The sequence below is a fragment of the Gossypium raimondii genome, chromosome 10, assembly GCF_025698545.1.
Source record: "Gossypium raimondii isolate GPD5lz chromosome 10, ASM2569854v1, whole genome shotgun sequence".
NCBI lineage: Eukaryota > Viridiplantae > Streptophyta > Magnoliopsida > Malvales > Malvaceae > Gossypium > Gossypium raimondii.
The window spans coordinates 7537000-7550065 of record NC_068574.1 but is presented as its reverse complement, the minus strand read 5'-3'; the positions used below and the strand labels follow the sequence as shown (position 1 = coordinate 7550065).

Sequence of the window (13066 nt, the reverse complement as noted above, 5' to 3'; positions counted from 1 at the left end):
TTAATTAAATTTAAATTTATTTTTCATTATTCAGATATTTACTTATTTATGGCATATAAATAACAATAATAAATATATTAAAAAAGAAGTGAAGAACAGAGACATGCAAGTGAAATCCAACCTAATTCCCTCCTTATTTTCCCAATTTTTATATTCCGTCATACTACTGTGATGAAATTCAAAGGGACCCTTAAAATAGAAGGTAGAGAGTAGAGACCCCTGGCTCTTATCCCCCGCCCTCGGGAAAAGGAAGAAAAAAGCGTTCACAGTATTTGAATAAAGGCAAACCGGTCGGCCGCTAACTTTTCAAAAATCCAAGTAAAAATAATTTTGCAGACACGATGACTGAGTGCCTCAACCCAATCTTAAATAATAATAAAACTTAAAAAAGTCAAATGAGAACAAATGAAAATAAGCGTCAGGCCGTTCAGCTATTCCATGGTTTCCCAATGGTCTTTTTATGTTGTAAGAAACCATGACCACCCTTTCTAGAAAATTTAGCTCACTTGATTCCCTCCCTATAAAAGGGACTTTCTCTTCCCTGCCTGTTTTTCACTTCCCATTTTCTATTCTTTCTTCTCTTTCTTGACACTAAACTTCATTTCTGCATATTCCTCCATGACCATGGAGCTGATCCCGAATCTCCCTAATGATGTTGCCCGTGAGTGTTTGATCCGAGTCAAGTATGATCAATTCGCCACGCTTTTGTCAACTTGCAATGGGTGGAAGACCGAGATCGAGCGACCCGAGTTCTTTCAGCTCAGGAAGGTTACTTCCCATGGTCAAAAGCTGCTTGTCATGGCTCAATCTCGCCCTCACTCGGATATCAAACAACCTGCTCATAAAGGCCGCTCTGTTAAAACTGCTTTCGGTCTATCTGTTTTGGAGCTGGATACGGGTATTTGGGTTGACTTGCCACTGCTTCCTCATCACTTCCTTTATGGGATTCCTTATTTTTGCCACCTTGTTGCTGTCGGCTATGATCTTCTACTCATCGGTGGTTTAGATCCAGTGACTTGGGACGCCTCCCCTTCGGTCTTTGTTTTCAATTTCTTGACGGCCAAGTGGCGCCGAGGGGCTGATATGCCCGGCGCACGAAGGTCTATGTTCGGATGCGCTTCCGGTCATGGTCCGATGGTGTATGTTGCCGGCGGTCATGACGAAGAGAAGAATGCTTTGAAATCTGCATTGGCATATGACGTGGTGAGGGATGAATGGACTCCGTTACCCGACATGTCAAGAGAACGGGACGAGGTTAAGGGCGTTTTCAGCCGCGGCAAGTTCCACGCCGTCGGCGGCTACTGCACCGAAACGCAAGGCCGATTCGAGAGAAGCGCCGAGGTGTTCGACGTTGAGACATGGCGGTGGGATCACGTGCGGGAAGACTTCTTGGAAGCCAGCACGTGTCCGAGCACTTGCACACCTGGAGATGACATGGATATGTATATGATTTACGAAAGTAACGTGGTGGCATCAAAAGACGCCAAATGGCGAGTGATTGCCAAGCTACCAGGTGACGTGGGCAAGATGTCCTACATGACGAGGTGGCAAGACAAGTTGATGGTGATCGGTTCTTCAAGATTGGATGAGCCCCGCAATGCTTACGTGTTGAGTTTGGAGAAATCTGAATGGACCAAATTGTCGATCCCTCAAAAATACTCTGGTCATGTTCATACAGGATGTTACTTAGAGATGTGAAGCATTGATATTTTACTATAGTACAACTGTGTTTCATTCTTTTTCCCAATCCTATTAAAAAATTGGTTGGTATATTGCACATACAAATAAATTTGGCACACACATATTCCATAAAAGATTTTCAAGCTACAATTTAGAGGATAAAGATTGTTAGAATATGCATACTCTTGCTATGATATGTTGTGATGAGCTTTGTAAATTTAAAGATGATCTGTCCTTTAATTAGAAAATTATACCTTAAAAAGGAAATGATGGGCTTGACTTGATGTCAAATCTTTTTTCTCTCAACAAACTCTCATCCATCTTTTTATTAAATGATTAAACAGTCTTAAAATGTTACAACAATGGCTATATATACTATTATGGATGGTAACCTATTGTTTTAATCATATTATCATATTATAGAAAATATAATTATATCCTTTCAATTTAATTACCTAAAATAATACGAAAAGAATCATAAATCATTCTCCTTCCAATTTTACTCTACAATTTCCAATAAAGAAAAACATTCCAACTATTACATTCAACTAACTACATTTAGAAAACAAATCGATAATTTCAAATAAATTAATAAGCTATTACCTGAATTACTGGTATAGATTAAAATATTAATAATAAATAATTACATAGGAAATTTTCAGATATTTGTATTCTTAACAAATATTACGATACTCTGACCAATTTTTAATTCCTAGTTTGAGTTCTCCTCTTACTTATGCCTCGATATTTTGATTGCTAATATCTTTTAAAATTACTTTACAAATATTTCTTATGAAATAATTATAAATTACTAATCTATATTAAGCTAATGTCTGAGATATAATAATTTTTTTTATCAAAATCTAGAACTACCATTAAATAGAAATATAAGCGCGTTTCAACGCGTTCACACCCACATCCTCCTATATTGGTAACAATACCGATACCAACCGAGTTACGACTTAGTTGACTATATATAATGAACTTAAGTATCCTTAATAGATACAATTATTATCACTATTTTATAAATAACACAAGTACTATAAAAAATTAATTGGGTAGTAATTTACAATAATGCATATATGATTTTCTATATTTATTAAATATTTCTAATTAAAAGATGAAAATAATTATAATCTTTTACAAAAATTATGCTTAATCAATTAATGAATAGTTTATACCATATATGCACAATAATTAAAATAATAATAATATAAGTAAATCATAGGGCAAAATACTAAAAAAAGCCACATTTTTTTAAATTTACCGAAATGAGCCCGATATTTTATTATTTACTGGAATAGGCCCTTTTCCCCTAAATCGCATCCACGTCACCGCGAAGTTAGGGGACGTGTCAGCAAAGCGCGTCCACGAAAGCGCGATTTGTGTGCACGTTAGCAAAGCGTGCTGACGTGGCCGCGCTTTGTTGCCACGTAGAGCTCCCCTGGGGACGCGATCTTCCTGTTTTTCCCGCGTTAGGTTTTTGAATTTTAGGGTTTAGGGTTTTTAGGATTTTTAGGGTTTTGGAGAAAAAAGTAAACAAATAACAGATTAGGGTTTAGAGTTTCCTAATTAAATTAATTATAATTTATTCAAAATTGGATTACATTTCGTGTTTATGGGTTTTTTAGATAAAATCAAAGCACGATGCTTTATCAGAAGGATTTCTGAAGTCGCGCCCATGTGTACGCGCTTTTGCTACAGTAGGTCCTAGAAGAAATAATTTTGAATTGACGTTTCTGAGCAAATAGTTTAAAAAAAACGCTACAAGCAGGATGCTATTTGAGAAGAATTTGTGAAATCGCGCCCTCGTGGACGCGCTTTTGCTACAGTAGCATGTTTGGGCTGAGGCTATAAATGAGGCAGAAAATGTTCTTAGAATGCATAAGTCACAGCAGAAACAATTTAGAGAGGCTAAGAAGGTTAGAGTTTCAAATATGAGTGAACGTATTAGTGCTGTTATTTACTATGATGGTGAGGTTTGCCACATCGAGAATGGTGTTGTTTTTTTGTCCGAGAATACGGTGTGACTAGTTTTTAACCAGAACATAGATTTGACAGAACTTCGTAAAAGAATTAGGCGTAAAATTTTCAGAACGACGCCAATGAAAGTTCTGTCTATTACGTATTGATTTTGTTCTTCTGTTTATCCGGTGACATATGACTCGTTCGACATAAAAGGTACTCGTAGCTTGGAGGCTATGGTGCAGACTCATCTTGCTAGTGGAGCACCTTATATTGAGTTATATGTACAATGTACATTGCCAAATAATGTACTTGCGACCGGTGTTTGAGATGTATACACGACCCCTGACCGACACTCGGTTAGCGAGTTACAAAACACGAAACAGCCCATGTTTGGTAGCTGTGTCGAATGTAGATCCCCTGTAAGACACTCTGTCGGTGGATGGGCCATGTACGTCGATGGCTCGATGTTTGATGCTGAAAATACGTACTGGAGAACGACATCAAGTTCTAGTTATTGGCAATCTACATCCAATTGGGGACGTTATGAAATGCCCAGAGAAGGGATGATGTACTCCCTACGATGTCAACCGGTGAGGGGACCTCGTACGCTGCAGATGATTGTGGGTTAGAAGATGACTCCGATGTAGATCTACCTTGAGAGCCCGGGCTCGATGGTGTAAAAGTTGGCTTATTTTCTGAACCAGACCTATTCTAACAGAACCTAAAGATGCTGAAAGGAGTTCAGATGAAGAAGAAAATCCATGATTCAGAGCATACTCACCTCCAGTCCACATGCATAATGTCAATCTGTCTGCAGATGATGCGTTAGAGTTTCTAGATCTACCACACCAATTGCGTGATCGTACAAGTTCGGGGGCTAGATTCAGGTGAATTTGAAGTTGGTAATCAATTTACCAACAATGATAGTTTTATTGGTGCTTTGAAACAACATAGCATGAAAAACAACATTAACTACCATGTCGTTAAATCTAAATCTGATAAGTTTGAGGCGAAGTGTGCAGTGCAAGACGACACATGTTCATGAAAATTCTACGCCTCCTTAAGGAAAAGTACAAGGTTGTGGGAGATTAAAAAGTACAAAGGTCCACATACATGTGCTGCAGGTACAGTATTGACGGTTTCTGAATAATACTGTTATCATGTAATGTTGCATTATTTAATGTACTCCGTTTATAAGTGTTTCACAAGATCATCCCAAGTTGGATTCAGCTATGTTAGCTAGCTTGATACTACCCACGATGAAAGCAGATCTAAGGACTTCAGTGCAGGTGTTAATTGCCAATATCCGTAGCCAAATGGGGTACATGCCCTCTTACCACAAGGCTTGGATAGCTAAGCAAAAGGCATTGGAGAAGATGCATAGTGGGTGGGACGCCTCATATAATGAAATATGGCAGTGGTGTCAAGTGCTAGAGATATACGTCCCAGGTGCCATCACAGACCTTGAAACAGAACATGCGTACTACAACGGTCGATTGCTACGTGGATGCCAAGTGTTCAAACGCCTGTTTTGGACTTTTAAGCAATGCCGAGACGCATTTCCATACTGCAAGCCATTGGTACAAATTGACGGTACCTTTATGTTTGGTAGGTATACTCATCGGCTATTGCTTGCAATGGCACAGGATGGCGGAGGGAGAATTCTTCCAATTGCATTTGCAATAACACCGAGGGAGTCATCTGATGACTATGATTTCTTTGTTTTTAGGTTAAGGAGGCATGTGTGCCCCCAACCTATTATCTGTGTTATTTCAGATCGGGGTGCCAGTATACTAGCTGCATTTGATCGACAATAAAGCTTATGGCAGCGCACACACTATTGATATTGCCTAAGATATGTTGCTTTCAACTACCACAAGCAATATCCATCTAAGAGCGAACGACGACAAGTGACCAACATGGGTATTTAGTCTTTATTTGTGTTCTTTCGTTTGTCAATTTGAATTAGTTGTAAATGAAAAAGTGGTATGTAATATTCGCTATGAACTTATATTGGTAGGGTATGAAATAAATAAAGACCGTTTTCACGAGATGTTGGCAAATTTACGTTTAATTAACAGAGAAGGCGTGGACTACCTTTGCAACATACGTTTCGAATAGTGGGCACAAGCATACGACGGCGGCCTATGATATGGTCATATGACCTCAAACCTGGCTAAATGCATAAATTCTATTTTAAAAGGAACGCGTCATCTACCGATAACATCGGTTGTGCGAGAGACATATTTTCATTTGGCGGCGCTATTTCCAAAGCGAGTAGCAAGTTATGTAGGCCAGATGCAAGGAGGCCATCTATGGTGCAGTAAGGTAGTTCAAGAAATTAACAAGGCCAATGCGCGGGCGAACACCATGCACACAGTATGTCACAATCAAGACAACTTATAGTTTCGCGTGACAGAGTTTGACAGACTGCACCAAGGTATTGTTGGCAGGCAATATCATGTACACTTGCGAAATAGGACTTGCAACTGTGGGATGTTTGATGCACTTCGTTATCCATGCGCTCATGTTATTGCAACTTGTCAAAATCTTCGTCTGGATCCGATGAGCTATGTGGACGAAGTGTACAAATTAGAAAACATGTACAACGTATGTAAACACGTTTTCCTACCGGTCCTAGATGAACGTAAGTGGTCGTTCGTATCTCTTGCTCCTTTTAAGCTGTTACCGGATAGAGAATTGCGTCACAAACTAAAGGGTCGACCTTGCTCGACTAGAATACGTAACAATATGGATATCTGAGAAACAGCCAGTCAACAGAAGTTGTGGGGATGGTGTAGGAATCCAAGCCATACAAGTCGATCATGCCCTAATCGCAATAGTTGAATGTAATTGTAAACAAATTATATTTTTTCAATTATTAATTGATAATTGTATTAATTGTTAGTAAAATTATCAAATTATTAATTGTTAGTACCAGTCAAAATTTTTTTTCAATTCTAACATTATGTGAATGTTTAGGGTTTAGGGTTTTTAATTTAAGGGTTAGGGTTTTTAAGTTTAGGGTTAGGTTTAGGGTTAGAGTTTTTAAGTTAAGGGTTTAGGGTTTGTCAATAAAACTATGCATTTAATGATAAATTATAAATTTATAAATTTTTAATAAATTAGTTTAGGGTTTTTAAGTAATAACTCAAAAAAATTTCTATTTTATTACATCAAATAATGTCAAAATATTCAAAATATTTGTATAAATAAATTAAAATACAAATCAATCTCTGTGCCCGCCGAATTCAGTGCCACATGGCGGCCGTCGATGGTTACGCGCTGGATTCATCCTTTGTCCAGCTTTCGGCGGCGGTTGTGGTTTCTCCGGCGGGGATTTTGGTTCTTTCGATAGGGCATCTGGTTGTCGGAGTTGGGACGATTAGCCACCTTGATAGAATAGTGAATGTAGAGGTGTTTACATCACCAACGGCGATGGTGTTTGAAACTCATATGGTGGTGGGGATTGGTAAAAGGAAGAGCTCCCCGTATCCAATACATATAAACAAGTCCGAGTACCATAGAACCACAACAAGTGCTAAGTGTAACAACTCGATGATTGCATTTACTTTTTTCTATCTTATAGCATCATCCTAAAGCAAGATTAATTGAGGAAACATCTCCATTCTTAAATGCTAATATCAATTCCAATCCCAGGCTTGTATTAAAACGCATTGCGGGGTACAAACAAGTGCATTTCATTCAAGTAATTATCTAATCACAATGCACAAATTTTCAATGAATATCAATGACTTAAACCAAATAAAAGGTCCCAAGCTTGGTCTATTATGTTCATTAACATCATAAAAAATCATCAATTACATCCTAATAACAATTTCAACTCCAAAATTTACTAAAGAAGCTTTGCAGGATATGAAAACACAAGTGCATTTCCATTCAAGTAAATTGTTGTGTTGTAATCACAAAGTTCAAATGAAAACCATGACTTGAACCCATAAAAAATTCAACTTAGTCTATTGTATTCATTAACATCAACATAAAAACATCAATTACTTTCTAATAACAATTCCAACCCCAAAGTTCAATTAAAAAACATTACAGGATACACAAATGCAAATGCATTTCCATTCAAGTAATAATAGTGTTTTAATCACAAAGCTCCAAATGAAAACCATGACTTAAACCCATTATAGATTACAAACTTAGTCCATATGCTCATTAAAATGAACATTAAAAAAACAATTCTAAAATAAATAACAGGGAAGTTCCTCCTTAAAATGCAAAGATTAAATTGTCACTTATATCCAATTTATAAAACATTATGACATAGCAGAGGTAAAGAGCAACTCAGAACCAAGAAAATAAAGTGAACCAACAATAATGAAAATGGAGTGAACACCGGCCATTGGCTCCAACCTGCCATAGGACTCGAAAAAGGAAACATATAAGGGTTATGATACATAAAAGGGCTAGGAAACGCACTTGGCATCATCTGAAAAGGCTGTGCCGTGGGTATCATCAATTGAACTACTGGGTCGGATGACTGTGTCGGTACCCTCGTTGGGCCTGGTGATTGCATGACCGCTAATGATGGGCCGGGTGAATGTCTGGGCCTTGTTGAGGGGCCAGCGCCATCGTCATTTCGTCTTGGATTTAAAGGCCCGCGTCTTTCCCTTTGGACACGTAATTGCCGCTGCCTCTCCTCTACCGACAGTAAATACGGATTGCCATGGATCCTAAACCATGGCATGTATTCCGGTATGCACGCTAACTCCGGAACGATGATCGGTTCCATAGTAGGTATATACTCATACAAATTTTCCCACATTTCGATGTAGTGGGACCAGAATCTCAGCCAATCCGTATGCAGTTGCCGTAGGTCAATTTTGTGGTGATCATCAAACACCTCAGGTGCCACGAGAATCGGTTGTCTACATTCAAATTGTCGTAACACTCTGTCTGACAGGTGCATCTCCACGGTCGCATAGCTGATCAACGCGACTTTCGCATGCCAAGTGTTTGGATTTTATAAGAACTCATCCGGAATTATTTCCCGAATTATCGGATCCTCGTATGGTGTCCATTGAAACTATATGAGCATGATAGAAATATTAGTTATATACACAATACTAAATACTAAATACTAAATACCAATCGACTAGCGAATGATGGAAATATCAATTTTATTTAATACTTACATGTGCTTCCGACTGTTGGTCTAGTAAAAGCCGTATATCTTCAAGAGAGGTAGGTAATCGAGCATGACTTGTCGGATGGTTCCACCTAATTAAATAAATTTTTAGCATACTTTTATTTTTAAAAACCTACATAATAATTGTAAAATCTAATATAAAATTTACCTCGTTATGAGTGAGAATGTATATGGGTGGTTCACTCGAGGACGTAGAAATGGAAAGCGAAACCGTGCCCATGACTGCAGTAGTGACAGGCAACCTCTGATTTTTGCTTTAGTCGGTCGCGTCGCCCCGCACATCTCCTGATATAATGTTGCCACGACGGCAGACCCCCAACTCAATTCACCAACTGCTCTAAAATCAACGAGTTTCATAAGCCATCTTAGATGTATGCGGCTCTGTGACAAGTCCGGCATCAGATAACCTCTAATTATCTGAAGAATGTATGCCCGAGCATATCAGATTCTTTCTACTTTGGTTGAATCATCAACCAGATCTGGGAATGTGTCTCCTAACCAGCTCATCTCGATCTTACCTCCGTCAATTTTCTCCAGAATAGCGCCCAAAAGCTCGTAGCACACCGCTCCCCAATCGCTAGATTGGGCAGACCCGATGACTGGGTACTCATCCACCGGCAATCCGAATTGCAGACTGACATCTTCCAACGTGATAGTGCACTCCCCACATGAAAGATGGAATGTGTGCGTCTCGGGTCTCCACCTCTCGATCAACGCACTGATAAGTTTCGGTTCCACCTTGCATCCCCGGCCTACCGTCGCCACGTGCCAAAAACCCACTTCCTGCAGGTAGTTCTCTACCAACGGTGATGGAGGAGCATGCATATTCCGGATATTGCATTCCAATATCTGATCTACAGACTTTTATAACAAATAATAAATTAATAATTATCTAAAAAATGCATAAATAAAAAAATATTAAATAATATTTAAAAATTAAATTTAACACTCACCATTTTCTTTTGTTCGACGGATATGTGCTACTTATCAAGACGAGTCAATTCTCTGGCCATTGCTGAAATCGTAGAAATTTTTAAGATTTAAAAATAGGGATTTAGGAGAAATTTAAGAGGAAATTGAGAGCAAATTGAGAATAAATATGAATTTTAGAGAAATTTGGAAGGAATTTGAGAGCAAATTGAGAGGAAATTTAGAGGAAATTGAGAGGAAATTTGGGAGAGGATTAGTGTGTGAAAAAAAAGGGGTGGGGGTATTTATAGATTTTTTTTACCGTTGGGGGGGCAACGGTCAAAAAAATGACCGTTGCACTGTTCACGTGCGAACCAAATCGCGTCCCCGAGGGCGCGCTACGTGGCAACAAAGCGCGGCCACATCAGCGCGCTTTACTGACGTGCACACAAATCGCGCTTTCTTTGACTCGCTTTGTTGCCACGTCAGTAAAGCGCGCTGACGTGGCCGTGATTTGCTAACACGTTCCCTGACTTCTCGGTGACGTGGACACGATTTAGGGGAAAAGGACCCATTTCGGTAAATAATAAAATACCGGGCCCGTTTCGGTAAATTTAAAAAAAAAATGGCTTTTTTTTATATTTTACCCTAAATCATATTCGCACAATAATTAAAAAATAATATAAGTACATCAACCCGATTATTTCCCCGAAAAGAAATATACATACTTCAACATGTTTTTAAATCTTATATAAAAAAATTATATTTAAAATAACCCGATTATTTACCCTAAATAGTGTTTCATTGAGATTTAAATCTCTCACACTAAAAAAATCATGACTTTCTAATTTTTTAAAAACAATTCATCTTTATTCATAAAAACAACGTCGAAATTTCAATATTTTCAAATAAAAGCTATAAAATAAAAAAAAACGATTGAATTTATTTAAAATTTATATTGATGTTATGAATTTTTGGACCATTTTACCAATAAAGGCCTAGTTCCAATTTTATTTATAGAAATGAGACACTTTTTTCATTATTTATTGGAATGGACCGAGTACACCAAAACACATCCACATAGGAGCGTTTTAGGGGAAATTTCAGCAAAACGCGACCTTAAGGGAGCGATTTTGCCATGTCAGCATAAAATAGGATGACGTTGATACGCTTTGCTGACGTGGCAAAATCGCTCCCTCAGGGACGCATTTTAGCCTGTGTTTTTGACCCCCAACGATTATTTAAAATTTTGACCGTTGGGGGGTCCAACGGTAAAAAAAATATAAAAACCCCCTCTCCTATTTTTTTGACACAAACATTTCTTTCAAAATTCTCAAAAAAGCTCTCAAATTTCTCCCTAAATATCTCAAAGCTCTCTTTAATTAATCATTTCCTTTAATTTTTTTCTTCTAAATTAGTATTATTTTTTTATAATTTCAAAAATATTTGGTCGTGTTAGCAATGACATAAGAATTAATTCGTCTCGATCATAAACATATCTCAGTCAAAAAAATGAAAATGGTAAGGGTTAATTTCAATTTTAAATATTATTTAATATTTTTTTTCATTTATGCAATTTTAATTAATTTTTATTTTATAATTTTTATAACAGTAGATCGGGTGTTACAATGTTATATTCGTAATATGTTTGATCCTCCATCACCGTTGATAAAAAATTACTTGAGGGAAGTGGGTTTTTGGCACGTGGTCAATATAGGCCGGGGGTGCAAGTTGGACTCGAAACTAATCAGTGCGTTCATAGAGAGGTGGAGACCCGAGATGCACATATTCCGTCTTCCATGCGGAGAATGTATCATCACTTTGGAGGATGTGCAGTTACAATTGAGATTGTCAGTGGTTGGGTCCGTACTCACCGAGCCCGTTCAATCAGCTGATTAGGGAGCCATATGCTACGATCTTTTGGGTGAAATTTTGAATAATATTTACGGAGGTCAGATCGAAATGAGATGGTTATGAGACACATTCCAGGAGCCGAAGAATGATTCGACTGAACTAGAAAGATACGATATGCTCGGCCACACATCCTTGAGATATTGGAGGTTATCTGATTCGGACTTGTCATAAAACCTCGTACATCTGAGGTGGCTACTAAAACTTGTTGATTTAGAGTAGCTGGCGAACTTAATTGGGGGTCTGTCGTGTTGGCAACATTGTACTGGGAGATATGCGAGGCGGTGAAACCAAATAAAGCTAAAATCGGATGTTGCTTATCACTATTACAATCATGGACTCAATTTCGCTTTCCATTTTTACGTCCTCGGAACCACCCATATACATTCTCACTCATAACGAGGTAAAATTTGTATTAGATTTTACAATTATTACATAGATTTAAAATATGATTTTATGCTAAAAATTTATTTAATTAGTTGGAACCATTCGAAGAGTTATGTTGGAATACCTATCGCTCTTGAAGATATACAGTTTGCATTAAACCAACGATTGGAAGCGCATGTAAGTATTAAATAAGATATATATACATAACATAGTTGTTTCATATTTAGTATTCAGTATTATGTATATAACTAATATTTTTATCACATTCATACAGTTTTTATGGACACCATATGAGGATCCGACAATTCAGGCAGTAATTCTGGATGAATTCTTTCAAAATCCTAACATTTCGCAGGTTAAGGTCCCATTGGTCAACTATGCTACTGTTGAGATGCACCATACGGATGGAGTGTTGTGGCAATTTAGATTCTGACAACCGATTTCCGTGACACCTAAGGTGCTCGATGATGAGCACAAAATCAACTTACGACAATTGAATGGATTCTCCCACTGCCATATTGTACCACATTGTCGATGGGTATATCTACCATACATAAAGGTACCGTCAATTTGTACTAATCGCTTACAGTACACAAATACGTTTCGACATTGTTTAAAGTTCTAAAATAGACACTTGACATCCACGGAACAAGCAGTCGTTGTAGTACGCAGGGCCCGTTTTAAGGTCTATTATGCAACCTGGGATGTACCTCTCCAGCACCTGACACCACTGCCACACATCATTATATGAAGCATCCCACCCACTATGTACATTTTCCAACGCCTTCTGCTTAGCTATCCAAGCCTTTCGGTAAGAGGGCGTGTACCTTAATTGGCTACGAATATTGGCAATTAAGACCGACACAGAAGTTCTAAGATCCACCTTCACCAACGGTAATATTAAGCTAGCTATTATATTTGAATCCATCTTGAGAGGATCTTGTGAAACACCTGTCAACGAAGTACGTTAAATAATGGAATATTAAGTAATAACAGTATTATTCAAAAACCCTAAACACCCAGTGATACTGTATC

General features: G+C 37.9%; 1 protein-coding gene across 1 annotated transcript; it reads left to right on the top strand.

Moving 5' to 3' along the window:
• Positions 1 to 436: 436 nt before the first annotated feature.
• Positions 437 to 1814, top strand: LOC105775044 (F-box/kelch-repeat protein At1g80440). The gene has a single exon (XM_012597587.2). It carries the CDS (start codon positions 619 to 621, stop codon positions 1696 to 1698), a length of 1080 nt encoding a protein of 359 aa, XP_012453041.1. The 5' UTR covers positions 437 to 618; the 3' UTR covers positions 1699 to 1814.
• Positions 1815 to 13066: the final 11252 nt, after the last annotated feature.

What these genes read in the sequence shown, in the direction of transcription:
- LOC105775044 (XM_012597587.2), top strand. Translation starts at nt 619, where the DNA reads ATGACCATGGAGCTGATCCCGAATCTCCCTAATGATGTTGCCCGTGAG.